Source organism: Macaca mulatta, chromosome 1 (genome assembly GCF_049350105.2).
Source record: "Macaca mulatta isolate MMU2019108-1 chromosome 1, T2T-MMU8v2.0, whole genome shotgun sequence".
NCBI lineage: Eukaryota > Metazoa > Chordata > Mammalia > Primates > Cercopithecidae > Macaca > Macaca mulatta.
This window is the reverse complement of record NC_133406.1, coordinates 34,209,155-34,229,614: the sequence shown is the minus strand read 5'-3', so window position 1 is coordinate 34,229,614 and position 20,460 is coordinate 34,209,155. Positions and strand designations below refer to the sequence as shown.

Sequence of the window (20,460 nt, the reverse complement as noted above, 5' to 3'; positions counted from 1 at the left end):
CCACCCAAGAGGCACATCTGAATTCCCTGATACTCTATGCCTGACCACAAGACATCACTGTGCAAACAGCATCTTGAAGACGGCAATGAGCTTACTAGTTAATACAAATTATACTCATTGGCATTGGTTAGAATGTCTGATAAAATTATTCCTTGCTAATGCAGTTCAGAATTTAGGAGTAATCTTACAAGGTTTCGCATCAGCTACAACTCTTTTCTATGATGTTTAGGGCCAGTCAAGGCAAAGTTAACATCACTATAAATCAGTTCTGGCCACAAAGACCTTTAATTGTAATTGCTTGAATAAGAAGCTGTCCATGGCTCTGGAACCTAGTCCTCTGCAGAGAAAGAATGGTTGAAGAATGATGCATGAAAGAGGAATCTCAAATCATCCCTTTCAGTAATTCTCCACTCCAGTAACAACCACAGAGAATAAAGAAGAATGGAAGAGCCCAGCAGACACATGCTATGTGGCTACACAGTCCCACCTTTCATCTTGGAGCTACAAACCATACCACAAATCCATCTGGTCTAGGCCCCTCAAAGTTGCCATAAATCTCATTTTTACTAAAGCAGCTAAGAGTCAACTTGCAATTTCAATCCACTCTTCAGGGAGAACAGTGTCTCTGCTTCGAGATTCAGCTGGGCAGCCTGGGTGCAGTGGCTCATGCCTGTAATCCCAGAACTTTGGGAGGCTGAGGTGGGCGGATCACCTGAGGTCAGGAGTTTGAGACCAGCCTGGCCAACATGGTGAAGTCCCATCTCTACTAAAAACACAAAAATTAGTTAGGCGTGGTGGCAGGCGCATGTAGTCCCAGTTACTTGGGAGGCTGAGGCAGGAGAATTGCTTGAACTCAGGAAGCGGAGGTTGCAGTGAGCTGAGATTGCGCCACTGCATTCCAGCCTGGGCAACAGAACAAGACTCCATCTCAAAATAAATAAATAAATAAAATTTAAAAAATTTCAGCTGTGCTCAATAAAAGAATGACATGGAAATTGACTTTAAGATTCACTCCTATCCTTACCAATCCCATATCCTTGTTCACATTTGTACTCCACGGAATTCAGCTCTGATGGGGGTGGTGGGCATTCTCCTTGCAGATTCTCACACAACTTAAACTCCTGGGTCCACAGTCCCTCTTTAGTGCAGAGGATGGGAAGCTAGAATATCAAAAGTAAACATCTTCATTATCGTTTTGTTAACTTTATTGAGAGTTGAAAAAAAGTGGTCTGATTAAGTGGTAGTATTCTCCAGTTCTAGAACCTGGACCAAAAGACACTATTGAAACAACATATTGTTACTGGTCAAAAAAAAAAAAAAAAAAAAGCCAAAAAAATTCTTTGCTTTTTCCAGGCAGAGGAATCATGATGACAATTTTTTTCCATTAATGAAATGTATTAACAATGTATTTTCCTTTATATATAGGAATACAATCAGCTATCAACCAAAGCTCATGAATTCAGAGCTATTTTCGGAATTGTTTCCCAGATGGTGTTGTTTTGCACTGATTCATCCCTACTATCACACAAATGCTGCTTGTGGCAAATGTCAGATTTTTTCAAGATGAGCTTCATCCAGTGAAACCAATTCATAATATTTCCTAAAGGTGTGTTTTTGCCTTTCTGCTTGAATGGACACATCATAGTTGCTTTCGGTCTCACCAAAATTCTATTCCCTTTCTCCACATGTGTGCTGGTTTGTATAACTCTTGGCTCCACAAATTATACTTTATCTAGAACACAGAGAGTAGCACTAACTCTCAAAACTCCAAAATGTAAGATTTTAGAAATGTAGGTAGCCCTCCCTTCATCTGGTCAACTCGATGGTTCCTTAACCCATCAGTGCAAATGGATGTGCTTGATTTCTCAGGGGTCTCATTTTCTGCCATATTCTTTTCACATCTGTTCCATGGTGCTTACCTTGGAGTACCGAAAACTAAGATAACAGGTGCCAGGGAGCAGACAAGGACATTGACCTTTGCCTAGGAAGTCTGCTTGACTTCCTGTCTCATGTATGTGTGTGAGGCTTGAAAAGATTCTAAAATAAAATTGCTTTTAGTCACACAACCAAGATAAGACTGTGTTTTTCATTTGAGACCTTTTGTGCCAAAATCCTAGGGAGGGGAATAGTCAAACAGCACTTCCAGCTTTGCCAAGGAATTTGTGTTTCTGTTCAGGACTCTGTTCTAGAAAAATAATAATACTAGTATTTGTAGTCAACTTATGTCAATGGCCATCCATGAGAGGGGATCACATTGCTAAATCAGGATCCTACCATTCTTTTGGGGATATACCTGGTACTGCACCCATTGGATTCTTCTTCTTACCTCAGAGGAAGTTCTGAACTCAGGAGAGAACATTTCAAATATGTGGTATTTTGTGAATTTTCTATTGCATAATACCAACACTCCCGATTAGAATCCCAAGTCCCTGCCTGTTGGAATTCTTTAGAAATTTCATTTCTCAAATTTCTTGGATTGGGCATCAAGATTAGAGCACAGCCTGATCCAAAATAAGTTCAAAAAATGTTCCTTACCTTTTCACTTTCCTGGTTACAGTTGAGTACACACTGGCTGTCCAGGTTGAAGCCATTGGTACATTCATACATGCCTTCAAACACAGGAGGGGGTGGCTCACACACCACAGGAATGCAGCTGCCTTGCTCCCAGATTCCACCTTCCAGGCATTGTATCTTCAGGAACTTGCTGATAAAACATAAAACAAAAGAGCTCATCAGAATCTCTCAAGGAGGTCATGAAAGAAGACTCGATCCTCAGCAATATGGGATAAGAATTAGCAAATAGGCAGGGACAGATGGTTTTTGTGAGCCATATGTCCCACTGTCCGAGGCTAATTTCTAAATCATGGAACTAAAAATAGTAATGTTCATTTATTATTTGAAGTAGTAGTAAATGTTATATAGAAATATTTCATCTATTACTCTTAAGAGGGTTTGATAAATAGTGCAGCATCTAAATTGTAGTTGGGTTTTCTCTGAGATCTTCATCTTGGAAAAGACTCACAACTAAGTACAATGAAATGTCAGGTAGGATGGGGTACAGAAAAGGTTATCGCATATTCAGAGAACTGATCAGAAGTGATTTGAGGATCAACAGTGTTGATACGGCAATATAATTGATGAAGTTGCTACTATTTATTGGTTCTTCAGAGAGGGGAGAAAGTGCAGCAATATGAGTTTTCTTTTAAAACAGAGATTCTGAACCTAACTTTCAGAAGGACAATAACTTCCGAGATGACTGCTTCATTTGTTTACAAGTTTATTTTTCCTTGGAAAGAGTGCATACCTTTCACCAGCTTCTCAAAGTAGACATGACTCAATACTGCCCTGGAAGAATTGGTCCTCATTCTCATGCCCAGACATGGTCCCCAACCAGAGTGACAGCATTTGGTGTGGACTGGAGTCAATGGAATTAGGGTCCTTGCTACTGAGGATTCCATTCCATTCCCCTTTTGACTCACTGCAGTTTGAAAGTGCTTTCCATGTTGCTGTTTTAACATATCCACTTCTAATGCAAAACACTCCTGGTTACAGATAAGCTTGTAATTCTAAAATAAAAATAACCCTTTGGCCATTGACTCTTCCAAACATGTAGTAGCCTTAAATTACCATTTTCTAGTCTCATTATGCCCCTTTTAAGGGTTAAATATGCCCACCAACCCCTGCATATTATCTTCTGACTATTGTGCCATACCTCCTGTGGGCTTCTGCAGTACTCTAATCTTACACTAGTAAAACATTTATCACATTGTTTTATAAATGCACGTGACTGTCTTTCCCACTAGATTGAAAGCTTCCAGAAGCCAGAGGCTATGTGGTGGTCTTGTTTTTAATTCCCAAGAACTAAAATAATATCTGGTTTATATTCAGCATTAAATAAATATCTGCTGAATTGAATCATTGAACTGAAACTAACAGCATGTCAGGCACATTGCAAGGCACATTCGAAGATACCAAGTTGAATCATTATAATACTAATGAAATCATCTTTTTTTTTCTTTTTCTTTTTTTTTTTTATGAGATGGAGTTTCAGTCTTGTTGCCCAGGCTGGAGTGCAATGACGCTATCTCAGCTCACTGCAACCTCTGCCTCCTGGGTTCAAGTGATTCTCCTGCCTCAGCCTCCCAAGTAGCTGGGATCGCAGGCATGTGCCACCACACCTGGCTAGTTCTGTATTTTTAGTAGAGATGGGTTTTCTCCATGTTGGTCAGGCTGGTCTTGAACTCCCGACATCAGGTGATCCACCCGCCTCAGCCTCCCAAAGTGTTGAGATTAGAGGCGTGAGCCAATGTGCCCAGCCTATGAAATCATCTTTTTAATCCCCACTTCATAGAAACACACTGAACGATGTTAAATAAGTTGTCAAAGATCTCACATCACAGAATTCATTCAACTTCAAATAATTTTAATAATAAAATATTTTAATAGTTAAACACATGTAAATAATACATACTTAGAAATAAGTTGAGTGTTTTATTATTAAATAATTATTTAGATTCATATCTTTATTCCCAAGAACATTTTGCAATAGAAATCTGATTTTTGGCAGGGCATGGTGGCTCTCTCCTATAATCCCAGCACTTTGGGAAGCTGAAGCAGACAGGTTTCTTGAGGTCAGGAGTTTGAGACTAGCCTGGGCAACATGGCAAAACCCTCATATCTGCAAAAAATACAAAAATTAGCCAGGCACAGTGGCATGCACCTGTAGTCCCAGCTGCTGGGGAGGCTGAGGTGGGAGGATGGCTTGAGCCTAGAAAGTTGAGGCTGCAGTGAGCTATGATCTTGCCACTGCACTCCAGCCCAGGTGATAGAGTGAGACTGTGTCTCAAAAAAAAAAAAAAAAATCTGATTTTTATGACTGGAATTTTTTTGCATCGTAGTTCTGTCCGACTTTCAGGTTCAGGAGTACATGTGCAAGTTTGTTACATGAGTAAATTGTGTGTCACAGTGGTTTGGTGTACAGATTATTTCATCACCCAGGAAATAAGCATAGTACCCTGTAGGTAGTTTTTCCATCTTCACCCTCTTCTTCTCCTCCACTTTCAGGTGGGCCCCACTGTCTGGTGTTCCCTTCTTTGTGTCCATGTATACTCAATGCTCCCCTCCCACTTACAAGTGAGAACATATGGTATTTGGATCAAACAACATTTAAAGGTAAATGTTATTATCCACACTTAAGAAAACTGAACCTGAGAGAAAAGTAAAGCTTACTCAAAACACACAGCAAACCCTGCAGGCAGGATGCAGACCCAGGTTTGCTCACAGCCGAAGCCCCCGGTCCTCCTGCCACATCAGGCTCTAACTGTTTCTGGCATGCTCCACAGTTTTACTAACGCATCCTCATCCTCGGCTGAGCACTCAGAAGCCCTGTGTCCCAATGCCACATCCATAAGTGGGCAAAAAAGAAGTTTAACTTTAAATTTTTGTATTGAGTAATGAATTACACATAGAAAAATATGCAAATCTTAGTGTGTGGCTTGAGGGAGTTTTACCTGTGAATACAGCTGGGTAACCAATCACCAGTCAGATCAAGATGCAGAACATGTCTAGCCCCTAAGAATTCCCCCTTGCATTCCTTCCCAGTTAAAATCCCCCCACCCTCACGGCATACAGTATTCTGCAACACCACACACTTCTGATTTTCATCAGCATAGAGGAGTTTTGCCTGGTTTTAAACTTTATACAAATGAAATGTACTGCTTAGTAAATTGCTTCTTTCCCTCCAGAAAGATGACATTTAAAAATGCCTCTCCAAATCTATTTTCAATTAAGGGTTTGCAGCTCTTTTTTACTCTAACGAGGCTCCTTTCTGTCCGTCACCTAGAATGGATATTTTACTCCTCCTTCACACAGCAGAGTTTATATCCTCCCAGGGACTCTCTTCTTTCTACCACCTCCCACAGATGAAATCCTTCTCCTACCTCTGCTGAACTGACATTCCCCAGCTGGAGAAAGCAGGCAATACCACTGACAGCAGGGGAGAGGCATGGCTATAAAAACCTTGCATGCCAGCATGGTTATGAAGGAAAACCCTTGCTTGGCCAGGACGATCATATTTTGACTTCATGTGGTATTTTTCTCTGAACTGGTTGGAATACTTCAACCATGGAAATAGTCTTCCCTTTCCTTGCCCAGAGTTAAGGAGCCATTCAAGAATGCCGATTTCATATATTTCCTTGCCAGTTTAATAACCTCAGGGGTGAGAGTAGACAGATCAAACTTGGATGGGGAAGAAGAATGTAGCCCTCCATCGTGGCACCCAGACAATGCAACAGGCCCTGCGCTACAAACCACCATCAACACAGGGAGGAGGATGGCTAGAAGGCAGCAAGAGAATAGCACAGCTACACCGGACCCCGACCGGCGAAGAGGCACTGCAGGGAAAGGTTGGCAGACAGAGTCCCAATTCCATAGGAAATTCTGTTTTCTTTCTGCAGGAGTTCCTTTGCCCCTCTGAGCCTCAATTCTTTTTCCTCATAGTTTCTTCTCCTTTGTACAGAAGACAGCTTTGCACTGCCATCTCTCCATGGGCCTCCCAGGACTTCCACATCTCTCTATATCAGACAACCAACGTCTCCACCCTCAGTCTTCTAGCAAAGCATTTGATAGGTTAAGTATCTCAGGGCCCAATAGTGAGGGCTGTCTCATTTTGCCTGATGTTCATGTCGTGGATCTCAGCTTATGGTGCAAGCCTTGAGATTTCATGGTATGAAATTTGGCACTGCAGTGCTATGAGCTGGTTGGATTGTGCCAGGAATTCAGAGTGTTCTGGATTCTTCCTAGTCCCAAGAAATTTGGTTTCCCCACAGGGCCCTTGAAGAAGACTGAAGCCTAAATCTTGCCACCCATCCTGCTCATGTTTTTGTTACTTAGCGCTATGGACTAAATGTTTGTGGACCTCGCAAACTCATATGGTGAAATGCTAACTCCCAATGTGATGGTATTTTAGTGGGTAGGGTCTTTGGAAGGTAATTAAGTCATGAGGGTGGAGCCTTCCCAATGCCCTCATGAGAAGACACGTAACAGCTTGCCCTCTCTGTGCTCTGCCATGTGAGGACACAGAAAAAAGATAATCATCTGGCCAGGTGCGGTGGCTCATGCCTGTAATCCCAGCACTTTGGGAGGCCGAGGTGGGCAGATCATGAAGTCAGGAGTTCGAGGTCAGCCTGGCCAACATGGTGAAACCCCGTCTCTACTAAAATTACAAAAATTAGCCAGGCGAGGTGGCAAGCGCCTGCACTCCCAGCTATTTGGTAGGCTGAGGCAAAAGAATTGCTTGAACCTGGGAGGCAGAGATTGCAGTGAGCCGAGATCACACCACTGCACTCCAGCCTGGTAGACAGAGTGAGACTCTGTCTCAAAAAAAAAAAAAAAAAGACAATCATCTGCAAGCTAGGAAGGTACCCTCGCCAGATAAGGGATCTGCCAGCACCTTGGACTTCTCAAGTTCCGGACCTGTGAGACACAAATGCATGTTGTTTAAGCCACCCATCTATGGTGTTCTGTTGCGGCAGCTCAAACTGACTGAGACACAGCAATGGATGGACTGATTTCCAGTGCCTCTGCATTGCTTCTAGTTTGGTGATGTTGAGGAGTGACCTTTGACACCTTTAAAATCATGAATGAAAAAACTGGTTTATTCACAATGATCCTTTGTGTATGGCTTATGCATCAGGAACCAAACGACTCCTTGAAGTCATGAAGTGAATAGATTGCATTTGAAAGAATGATAGCATTGGATACTAGACAAACAGGCCCTTACCAGGACAGAGATTCCAAAACATCTCTGATAGCCCATGCCAAGCACCCTCCATGTAAAACATTCTACTCGCTGTCTATCAGCCAAAACATCTCATTTGTAGACAGGAAATCACATTAATAACCATGAAGTGATTTACCCGCACACAGCAATTCATAGATTTCAAAGTTCTCAATTCATAATATAACATTCTGATCATGAGATCAATGATTTCCAACTTACATGTGTAGACCAATCCCATCAGAATTATGTAGAAGCCACTTAAAAAAATCTGGATTGCTAGGCTTAGTGCATTAAACCTCCTGAGAGTGGCCCAGGACTCCGTATCTTTAAACTTGTCAGAAGTTTTTATGTGCAGCCAGGTTGGCAAACTACTAAAATTCAGGCTACCTTCCCATGCTAATAAGGTGTAGAAACCAGAGAGGAAGATCATCCACCTCACAGCCCTGTGACTATTCCATTTGGTCTTTGCTAAGCATCCAGCCTTTTGGCTAGGGTTGTTAATTGAGAGTTCTTGCTCTGTGATTTCTTCCTTACTCTGTAAATGGTAGCATGAGGAGTTGGGGTTGGGGGAAGGTTTGTATTTATTTTCCCTCTAACTTCTCTAGACAAATCAGCACAATTTCCAAGTTAGAAGGTGCTTTTTCCAATTTCGAGAACTTATGGTATCCTCCTAGTGCTGAAAACCCAGCTGTGCTCTTTCTGCTTCTTACATCATTGCCAGAAATAAAGATCTTGTAATCAAAAGTTGGCTGAAAGTTTGATTGATGTCACTTGAGGCACACATAGTCTACCCCATCCTTCTATCACCACTGTAAGGTTTTCAAGAGCAACATTTATTTTCCATTGGAGAAAATAAAAGAATGATTTGTTGAGTCCCAGAGAATTATCATGTCTTTGCCGATCAAGGGCACCTGGTGTCTCCAGTGGGTACTCCCTCAAGAATAATAACAACAACAGAAAAACAACAACATGTAGAGCACTTAAGTGCTAACTATTGTATAGAAAAATATACATCTATACGATTTTGTCCTCAAACACACTTTGTGTGATAGGGACTATTATTGTTTAGATTCTTGATTCCATCACTCCACATATTAGCCTCCTCAACCATCCCCAGCTCAGTAAATGATACCATCAGCTGCCCTGTTGCTCAAACTTGGAACTTAGAAGCCATCACTGATTCTATTCTTCCTCTCAATCTTACCTTTTTGCTCACCCCATCTGCTTTCTTCTAACCTGTCAACAAGTCCTGCTCCATCTCCCAGGTATTTCTGAAAATTGTCTCTACACTTCAGCATTACCACAAACATTAACACAAGCCACCATCTCTCACTTCCTAACTGAACACTCCACTTCTCCTCTGGATCCCTTCCCAGCCAGTCAGCGAACACCAGTCAGAGGGAACTTTCAAAAAAATAAATTTCCCTGTGTAGAACATTTCCATTGCTTCTGTTAGGAGGAAAAATGAAATCCAAAGTTCTTTCTTCAGTCTACAAGGTCCTGTGTGTTCTGGCCCCAATTTCTCCAACCTTATTCAATGCCACATTCACCTTCCTTAATGCACTTCACCGACACTGGACTTAGAATCCCAAGCACAACCCATGACCTTTCCAGCCACAAGAGTTGATGCCATTCTCTCGAGTCATGATGCTTTTCTTTTTTTTAATCTTCTCCTGACTGGCTCCTTCTCTTTCTTCCTATCTAAGCATAATTCTTACCACCCCAGACCATCCTTATTTTGCCCCTCTAACTTTTTCTTTCTTAATCAAAGCATCTTTTTTTCTTTCATAGGATGCATACCCTGAATTGTTTTGTATATTGGTTTTACTTGCTTATCATCAGCTCCCACCATGGAAAAGAGCTTGGTGAGGGCAAAGCATTATTTGCTATGATATTCCCAGTGCACAGCACAATGCCTGGTACATAATAGCTGTCAATAAATATTGGTTCAATGAATGTATAGATGTTGATTTTATAGATGAGGTAGGATTTAGAAACATAAAATAACTTGCCTGGGGTTATCTAACTGGTTGATGGCACAGCAGAGATGTGCACTATGATGAGTCTCATGCCAATGCCTATATGGAAGCACTCATGTTTCCACCAATGGAGCTACAGATAAATTACCTCTCCTCATTAGTGAGTTTGTGCTGAGGATCCCCAAATCCTATCATTTAGAATATCCCTAAAAAGAAGATGTAAGGGAAAGAGGCAATTGCATGATTTCCATTATACGAATTAGAAAACTAAAGCATTAATTTGTTGTGTTTTGTCTGATACATGGTCAGTTTTTGAACTGAAGTTAGAAAGCCTTTTCACTCAGAATACGGTTAAACCTCTTACTACACACAGTGTGGTACCTAAAGTAGCAATATTAGAATCACCAGGGAGCTTGTTAGAAATAAATCTCAGGATCCACTTCAGACTGACTCAACAAGAATGTGCATTTTTAAAAGACCCCCAAATAATTCCTATGCATATTAAAGATTGAGAAATAGTGATCTAGACCAATTTAAAAGACACAGTTCTCTACTTAGCCCCAAACAGAACCATCAGCACTTCCAAAGCCCATGCCAGTTTTCCTCTAACAAATTGCGGGCCTGGTTTCCCAAACAAATTTCCTAAATACAGAGTAAGTGGACTTCAGACATGGTAAGTCTGCAGCCCATCATAGTTATCATGCACTCTCTAATACCAGATCTCCTGGTGTCCTATTCTAGCCCTTTCTACAAGATGAGAAATAGTATCAGCAGGACCATCCAACAAGACATACTGGATTTGGCCTTCTTCTCTGACAAAGAAAAAAAAAAAAAAGCCCCTTACAAAGCTCTCCTCACATGTAAAATAGAGCCTCTCTGAAAAAAATGAGCCACCTGCTAACTCGTAAAAGTGTGTAGACTATTTTACTTCCACGTCCCACCCCTCACTTTTATCTTTGGACTTTCTTCTGCTAATTCTCATGTCTCCAGATTGGCAGGTACAATCATGCCTGGTCCCTAGGTTTGAACACCTAAACCCAAGTTTGGGGCCCCTTCTCCATTTTCCATTGCTGATGTCTTAATCATCTACATCTCCTTTCCTAGTCTCGCTCACTTCAAGTTCAACAACTCCCACTTCATCTCTTTTCATGAGTTTCTTCCATTCTCCATGCAGCCAACAGGTTTTTCTACCAAATATGCCCAGGTTACACCCCAAACTAAAAACAACATTTAATAGGAACCTCTTTCTTTCACCATTCAGTTACTTGTCCATTTACACATTCATTCAACAAAGATTTATTGAGCACCAAGGATATGCCTATTTACTATATTAGGTCTTGCAGTTGTAAAAACAAATATAAATATTATAATAGGGTTGGAATACTGACCTGAGAGAGGCACCAACACTGCCTGCAGGCATGAAGAATATCAGCAAAGGAAGACTTTGAGTGGGTTCACCAGGTAGAGAAGCGGAGGAGGATATGCCAGGCAGAGGGAACAGTGCAGGTGAGAACCCAGAGACTTTAAAAAGTCTTAGCCAAAAGTGTAAATGGAGAAATGGAGGAAATATGCATATTCCCTCTACCTCTCCTTCCCTCCCTCTCTTTTCTACCTCTTGTTGGGGAGGGTCAGGGCAGGGGAAGAGCCTGAGGGAAGTCCACTGGAACAAAACTCTGGCAGAAAAGAGCAATACACTGTATACACTCAACTTCAGGGGACAGGTGATCTCATTTGTAAGAACTCCTTTTGTCATCTTCACAAAGTTTTTAGCACAAGAATTCCTCCAGGTATTGTTATATTTCTGTTCCTGATCAGTCTGACTCACAGACAGGCATGATCAAAAGTGCTCACAGGTATATACACACACTCACACCCTCACTTGGGAAGTAACCACTGCAGGTCACTGTTGCTCCTTGAGAAAGCAATGTTATTTGCATGGTCCCTTATCTGGAAGCCACAGCAATGATAAGACCCTAGTCTGCTAAAGTGTTATCAGAACCTCTAAAAAGGTGTGGTATACCTAAGGACCTGGAATACACACAGGTGGATCCTGCATTGGCCATACTCCTGACATTACATTCCTTGATGTGGGCTGGAAGAAAAAGAGCTGATTACCCTTTTCCTTGCCCTGACTGAAAAGGGAGAATTGGAAGTCACGGTGGCTTCAGCAGGCCTTTAGTGGCTGCACTGGGAGATTCTCATCAGGAAGAACATGTGGCAGAGTGGCTGAAAGCAGGTGCTCTGGAATCAGGAGATGTTAGAGCTCTAGCCTTGGTGCTTAATAAATCTCTAACTTAAAAAAAAAATCACGTAAACTCCATTATTCTCAGTTTTCCTCGCTGGAAAATAGGGATAGTCATACATTCTCCACAGGGTCATAAGTAGATTATGTGAGGTAGTATATTTAAAGTATGCAGTTCAATGAATGGCACATGACCATGATCAACAAGCAGCGGAAATTACTAGCCATGCCTGATGATCAGAAGATCTGCTCAGCCACACTCCTCTCTCTCTCTCTGTCTCTGTCTCTGTCTCTGTCCCTCTCTCTCTCTCTCTCTCTCTCTCTCTCTCTCTCTGTGTGTGTGTGTGTGTGTGTGTGTGTGCGTGTGTGATGAGTATGGAATGTTGACATTCTGCTCATTTTCTCCACCCTACTTAATTCTTCATATTTCTGTCCCACCCAGAATCCCTCAGGAGACAGTTCATGAATCAGTTTGACCTGGCCTGACCCCATCACTAGAGAGCAAAAGCAAAACCACAACCAAAATGTTCACTCAATGGGCTGAAGAAAGTGTGAGCCAGAGACAAAGGAGGAGTAGGACAAACGAAGACCAGAAAGAACAGCAGGGGGTGAAGTTATGGGTTGAATAAAGTCCTACTGGTTTATATATAACAATTAAGCTCTTACTCAGGTTTCTAAAAATTTACTCTGATTAATAGAAATTAGTAGTCAATATAAAACAGCAAGTTTTACAATGTGATGCTCTCTAGTTTGGGGTTGAAGTTAACAGGTAAATTTACGAATTCAACAAGGGCTGAGTTTGAAGTGAGAGCATGCATGCCGGTCACCAGGCCCCTTGAAGCCTGCAGTCAAGATCTGGTCTGCAGCTAGGTGTGTATATGAGTGGCCAAGGCCTGGGGCAGAGATTCAATCACTGTGAAGCCAAAAGAGGCTTTAATAAATTAGCCTAAAGCTCACATTATCCTACAATGGCAAGAGATTTGAGGATTCCAAGGATAAATTTTGAATGTATTTACTATAAACACTAATTATAAAGCCAGGCAAGGTCTTATTGGAAAGAAAACACATTTCTATTTCTCACAGTTACATGAGTGTACATAGAGATTAATGTGTGTTCTTTCCTTGAGCAATCATAGATAGAACATGTGTATACACGTGTGTAGGTTTAGCACCTATTCACCTATGTATAGGCACATCGCTATGACACAGAGCTTAACAATTAGGTAGATTACTTTTATAATTTTTTAAAAGCTATGAATCCAGGATACTTAATGAGTTTTATCTTGCCTTATCTGCACTGTTTTCAGTTGATTAACCAAGTCTTTCTTTCCCTTCCTAGGATAGGATAAAGTCAGTTTGAATCTTCCAGAGTTTCAAGCTATGGTTCAAAAAGATCAAGAGCCTAAAAATCTGGGTAATGTCTCCAGGACATGCCCTTGCCCTTCTCCTTCCAGACCAGCCTGACTTTATTTGCTCATCCTAATTTTTTAAATTATGACCAGATCTATCTTGCTGATTATGTGGTTTCTTTTTCTCCCTCTTTCCCCCATTTTCCTTGATCTACTTGAAGCCACTGTAGTACTTGGTCACTTCTTGAGTTGTCAGCAGGATGATATAAAGCAGACAGAGAGTGTACTAATTGGGGGAGAATAGTACATTTTTAAAAATTTAGTAAACTTTCTATTTTGGTGTGTGTTTTCTTTTATAGGCAAGGGAAATGCACTTTTTCCACTGGTAATTGAAGACCTGTACCTCTGACCTCGAATGCCAATTCCAGTCTTCCTGGACTCTGTGCTATTTTGTTTTTTTAAAATTTGTTTTGTTTTGTTTTGTTTTTAGCATAGGAACCAACCACAGATGGGAGACAATGGCCACTGATAAAAATGTAGCTGAGTATACTCCATGTTAAAGAAGAAATTTCCCTATTGCACCAGAAGGATAGCCCAAACGGCAACAGTCATTTTGTAAGAGCCATTAACCTGGTAGAAATTATGATGGTGTTGATGATGATGGTAATGGTAATGATAATGATAATGATAATGATGATGGTGATGATCATAAACAGCAGCAGTGTTGATGAACTGAAGCATAATATGACCAAAAATTTCGCTCAGTTCTTTGCATCTATTATCTCATTTATTCCTTACAAAAACCAGTGAGTACACCTATTATTTCTATCCTGTAAATCAGAATAATGATGTTCAGTACAGATCAGTAACTTGCTCAAGGTCAAAAAGCTAATAAATAGTGGAGTTGAGATTCAAATTTAGATCTCAATAATGCCAGACCCTGTATAATTAACCACTAAATGAAGAGATAAATCTTGGACTAAGAAAACCCTTCTTAGCCATTTGACTAAATTACCTTCTTTAGAAGTTTTAGGGATGTGTTTAATTCTAAAACTTAATTCTAGAAATTCTAAAAAAGTTTTCCGAATATTCCAACTTCAAGGGAGAACTAGATCCAGTTTTCTTGGATGTGAATGGATAACAATGAACCAAAACCCATCAAGAAGGAGAGAACAAAACCTTGGCTCCTCATGCAGACCAAAAGTTATTCAGGTATTATTCTAACAGTGCCCTAAGTGCTGTCTACTAAGTCCATGTCTGTGTAACAGTTGTGTTTTAATATATCACTGCTTTTTTTTCTGATGGTAATAAATTGTTATGTATCTACCACTTCTTGCAATGATGTTTTACCAAAGTGTTGGCTCTTCTCATTGTGGAGATAGAAAATAAAATAGAAATGTTTGGGGCTAGAAATCACTCAATTATTTCTGTTTATTTTACGAATGCAGGAAAGGGCTGAGAGAAATGAAGTGATTTGCTGAAACAAAAAGCCTTTGTAGCCAATAGCACAGTTTCTGGAGTCAGAATGGTTTTCATCCTAATTTTACCATTTATTGGCTGAGTGATCATGGGCAGGCTACTTAACCACACTGAGTCTCAGCTTCCTCATGTATAATAGGGGATAATAATAATATATTAAAATATTATAATTACTATATCAAATTATATACTATTATATAATAATATATTTTACTATACTATTATTTTGTTAATGATAAAATGTATTACTGTTATGACAAATTATGGGGTATTATGAACAAAATACCTAGCATATATAGCACATAGTGACAAATTATCATCACCATAGTCATCCTCATCAATACCCAACAGAACAGAGCCCAGGCTTTAAGCTTTTTAACACTGCCACACCAATCTTTCTATGTGTGTGGAAACGAGTCAAATATACACACCCAGCTCCAGTCCATCTCAGGCTCTCCCCCAAGTTAGGTCAGACAAGGTTTCACTAAAGGCATTCACCAACCAAACATTTGTTAAATAATAAATAGTCAAAATGTGAGGCCTGTTAATTTCAGCCTTGATTTTCATTTGTGTTTATAGAACTTAAACAGATTTACATACTTTGGAAAAGTTGATGCTGTGGGCAACCCTCAGAAAGGATGGATGTTTACAATTACCCAAAAGAAGATCTGACACTACAGCACCCCACAGATGGCAGCTTGATGAGTGACTTATAGAAACAAAGATTGTCTAACTAAAGTTGGAAGGTTTGAATCATTTAGAAGTTAAATTAATTATGGGCTCTAATGACGTTAACCTAACCACACATAAAGATAACACATAATGAGAAAAAGGCAACCATGGAAGTGAAAGATAAGGGAGAACATAATATGGTCATAATGATAAAATATAAGTCAATCACACTTACTTTAGCTTCCCAGGAAATCAGGTTAATGACAGCAAAGGAATGATTAACAATGATGTGTATGTGGAAGTAAATTGCATAGGAGAAAAAAGAAAGGGTCTTAAAGGAGAGTTTGTGCATATTCTACAATGTGACAAGGAAAGAACTCCTGAAACTACATATACTTTACAACCTCCTTGGAGTTACAATTTTGCTTACATTTTCTCTATTACCCTCAAAAATAAAAAAGTCTCAAAGAGACGTGTTAAAATCTATCATGCAAAAGTGCTGCTACAAAAATTTTAAATAGAGAAGCCTTATTCTGGATCTTTCAGGAAAGTCAAAATTTCATAACTGATGTTAATCTAACAGGAACAAAAGTTTGACTAGACCAGTGCTTCTTGACCTTGGCTGTACATGGTAGCAACTTGGGGAACTTTGGAAAATACAGATGTCTGGACCCCACCCCCAGAGATTCTGATGTAATTGGTTTGGGGTGTGACCTGGACATTAGGATTTTTAAAATCTCCCTGGGTGATTCTCATGAGCAGCCAAGTATGAGAAGCATCTTTCTGGTGAGCTTGTTGAGAGGTAATCCTTTTTCTGTTACCGTTAACTTGCAAAGAGTGGCACTAATCAGGCATAAATGTCTGTTGAATAAATAAAATTAAAACTGTCTTTGAAGAATGACCATTCTTTCTATGTCGTTGAGATAATTGCTAGAAAAAAATACTACATATATATGTTTAAAGTTCTCATTCACTCTAAAACATTTGAAACAGGGATCTCTATTACCTCGTAAGAAAACCTCTCCTCTTCTTCACTATTTTTAGCATCAACTTTCACATCAAAATTCTATCATAAGTTTGCATATAAATGCAATGCTTTTACCCATTTAGAAAGTATTGAATACCTACCAGTAAATAACTAGTCATTGGGCACAAGATGCTAAGCAAAATATTCATGGTCTATTTGCCAAAAGAGATGAGTAACCAGATCATTTGTAATCAGTGAGATAAGTGATATCATCAGAGAAATTTGGTGTACAATGGCAGCCTATGAGAGGAGGCCTACAGTCTGGGGAGACCTGGTAAACTTCCTGGACAACGTCACACCTACACTAAAAATAAGAGAGTAAGAGTTAGTCAAGCAAAAGGTTACTGCCAGGGAGAGCTCTGGGAAGAAGGAATTCCATGTCTGAAGGCCCCGACTGCCATGGCTTCCATGAAGATATAAAAGAACTCCAGTAGTATTAGAGCCTATGCTAAGAAGGTTGTGTAAGAGCTGAAGGGAAGTGGTCTGCAGGGAAGATAGTGAGCAATGAGGCTGGAGAAGTAAGCAAGGCCCTGCTAGATTGTGCAGGCACTGAAACTATCTTAATATTCAACTTTTTGCCCTTAAATAAAGTGGCAGGTAGGCTGGTCATTCATTTTCATGTGGGGAAATAACAAAACTGGATTTGAGGTTTTTGAAGGCCATTTTTGCTGCAAAGTGGTGAATATATTGAAGGGAAAAGGACTGGAGACAGAAAGATCAGTTCAGAGGTGAGAAATTATAATAGTCTATTATAGAGACTCGACAGCAGGGATGGAGAGAAACAAGCATATCTGAGTCAGTAAGATAATGACAGAGTTGATAACTGATTTGAGAGAAGGTAAAGGGCACTGAAGAGTCTCAGGTGATGTGCACGCACCCGGTTCAACCAGCTTCACAGAACACAGAAAGACATGCATGTTTGAAAGGAATTATAATAGGCTCTGTTTTGCATAGTTAAGAGTTCAAGATGTAGACAGGATATCTAAGCGGCAACATCCATAGACAGTTGGTCTTATGGGCCTTATGGCCCTTAAGGGAAGATACTATATTGGCAGGTATGAATTTAGGAACCATCAGCATGCAGATGGTAACTGAGGCTACAGGGTAAATGAGCATCATGCCTGACAAGTTGGAAAAGAGAACTCAGAAAAACATCAACTTTAAAGAAATGGGCAGAGGACTAAAAGCAGAAAAGGAAATCAAGGGTGGACAGACAGGAAGAAGGAACATGAATCAGGGAGCAAGATGGAAGAGAATCAAGGAAGAAGAGTTTCAAGAAGGAAGGTGTGGCCAACAACTCTATAACAAAGATCCTGACTCCATTTTTTGAGGTTGGACTGCCCAGGTCTTATTTATGTGTCTGTCTTTATTCCTAACCCAGAGACTGGCACAGAGCATGCAGGGGATGAATATGTCATCTGTGACATCCCTGGGTAGAATGAGACAAAGCTGGAACAGGGATATCAGAGGAAGTCAAATCCAGCACTTATCATTCTTTTGTCTTGAAACCATGGACTTGAGAAGCAGCAGGAGGGGAATGTATTTGGCTGATATTTTAGTAATTGTTTTCTTCTTTTAAAAAAAGATGAACAAAAAGTAATATCTGGCATAGCATATGTTTTGAACTTCAAAGTTTGTAAAATGCTTTCACGACATTGCCCGACATTCAGCCTCAAAACAACATTGTTGGATATAAATAGTTACTACTTCCCACATTATAGATGCAAAAACTGAGATACATGGACGTTGAGTATTTTGCTCAGGGTCATGCAAACAAGTTGCAAATATAACCCTCAAAAAAATTTTTTTACTACACTGTACAGTAGCATAAAATTATCATGTGCCCATTCTCTCTGGATTGATTTCCCTTCTGCTTTTCTCAATTTCTTCTCTTTGTGCTTGCATGTCCTAGAAAGAAGTTGAGGGCCTCGTTTGTACAATGCTGGGCTTTTTCCACATGCAAGGAACAAGGCTGACATAGTTCACTGAGTAAACATGAGCAGCAAGTGGCAGTGATTTATGCTAGACTTGCAAACTTCTGATTACCAATCCGCCACCTGCTATGTAAACAGGTGTAAACTAAGATTTAATCAGCTTACATAACACAGTAAATAATTTAATCTTTCCTCAGCATGGTGCTTGTGAATGTCAACGTTTAAGCCCAAACTGATGCTGACATTGTGATGCAAGCATCTACTTTCTCAGTCAGAAAAGCTGTGTCCAAAAATGTCCCTCAAACCCAGAACTCCACCCAGAGTTCTGGGTGGAGGCCTCGTTTTTTCCCAACATAAAGCTGAGACATGGCCCAGAAAACTGGTGATGATCTTGCTGTCTTTAATTCCTCCCAGTCCTGAGACATTTCTCTGGCCCCTGGTCATTTATTCTTCATGGTACTATTCTGCAGATATCTGAGGTGGCTGCTGGTGTGTGAAAAAAGAGGCAAGACTAGAGAGAATAAAAGCAAGAAAACAGCAGCCTTCAGGGTAATTGTAGTAACGTTTTCACTTGAAGATTACCTGGGTACTCACTGCCTATGCAAATTGCCTCTAGATGCTATGAAAATCACATGCAAATATGCTCTTGGTTGTCAAAAACTGTTTACTGCATCTGCTAGAGACCACTGAACCAGGGAGTGTTGCCTCCTATGAATTTTTCATCAGTATTGTTTATGTTCTAATCAGCCTGGCCCTTCCCTCTGGTGGAAAGGGCAGGGTATGGGCTTGCTCTTCCCCTCCCACTTATGAGCATGGGCCTTTTCTAGAGTGGAAGGCCCTGGGAGAAGCCATTGCTCTATTGGCCAAATGTTAACATGGTTGAGAGATCAACTAGAGAAAGGGTAAATGGGAGTCAGATAGCTTCCTGATTTTTTTTCTGTCCCTTTAGACCATCCTAGCTTACAAGCAAAGGTTGTATGCCCCGGCACCACTGGTAATACCATGGCTAGGATTTTGTTAGTTCAAAAACAAAATCTTAAAAGAATACATATTGACAGGCTTTGAACTAATGTAGCTAGGTAAGTGCTAGGTAAGAAACAGATTTGGTTTCTCCTGTAGCTTCATAATTTATGGTAGAGAAAGAATAGCTACTATTTCCTAAATGCAAGGAGTTTCTTTCCCTGAAAGTTTTTGTTCACTCATAAAAAGTTTCTTTTTCTGAAACAATTTATTGAGTAATTGGCACAAGCCAGGCACTGGGCTGGATATTGAGTTAACCTTGAGTTGGATATTGAGTTGAAGGTTGAATTATCTTTCAACTCAATACTGATGAAAGCATTATTCTAAACTTAAAAGGATAAGAAGGAGACCTAGAAGAAAGGAAGGAGACCAAGACCCAAGGAGTTAAGTAACTTGCCTGAGGTTACTCAGCTGATAAAGGGGAGATGAGGATTTGAACCCCAAGATGACTCTAGTGGAAGCCCTTCCTCTTAAATTACATTATAAAGTTTTTGTTCTTTCAGATCCCCCACGACATTGGAAGAAAAGTGTTTCTGGCCACAGGTCTAGGAGTGCACATACTTAAAATTCAGGAAGGAGAAAGCAGAAAGACATAATAACAATATTAATAGCCAGTTGAGTTTTATATTTTTAAAGTAAATATACTGAATTTTATGTTTTATTCATATCATTCATTTAGTTCCTACATCAGCCCTAACTGGTAGATATTTTTTTTTGTTATCATCATCCCCTTTTTATAGAAAGAAAATTGAGGCAGAGAAAGGAATTTTCCCAATATCCACAGCTCATAAGGGTCTGCACTGGGGACCAAGCCAGGCCTGCAGTTGTAAACTGGACTGACGAGTATAGGCCGACACAGAGTTGGATTCAGGTGACACATACAACACTTGGGATGCTGCTAACTCCTACTTTCAGGGAAAGCGATCATTAGGGCAGAAATTATTTTAAAAAGTACCCAAGTGAGACTGTGGGATCTTC

At 40.2% G+C, this 20,460-nt stretch overlaps 1 protein-coding gene across 1 annotated transcript in view; it reads right to left on the bottom strand.

Moving 5' to 3' along the window:
• PAPPA2 (pappalysin 2) overlaps positions 1-20,460 on the bottom strand; it is a 303,315-nt gene that overhangs the window by 59,358 nt on the left and 223,497 nt on the right. The window contains exons 17-18 of the mRNA XM_015123561.3: positions 2,536-2,704; positions 1,025-1,160 (exon numbers count right to left, since the gene is read on the bottom strand). Coding sequence (XP_014979047.3) covers positions 1,025-1,160; positions 2,536-2,704 — 305 coding nt within the window. The remainder of the gene's footprint in view (positions 1-1,024; positions 1,161-2,535; positions 2,705-20,460) is intronic.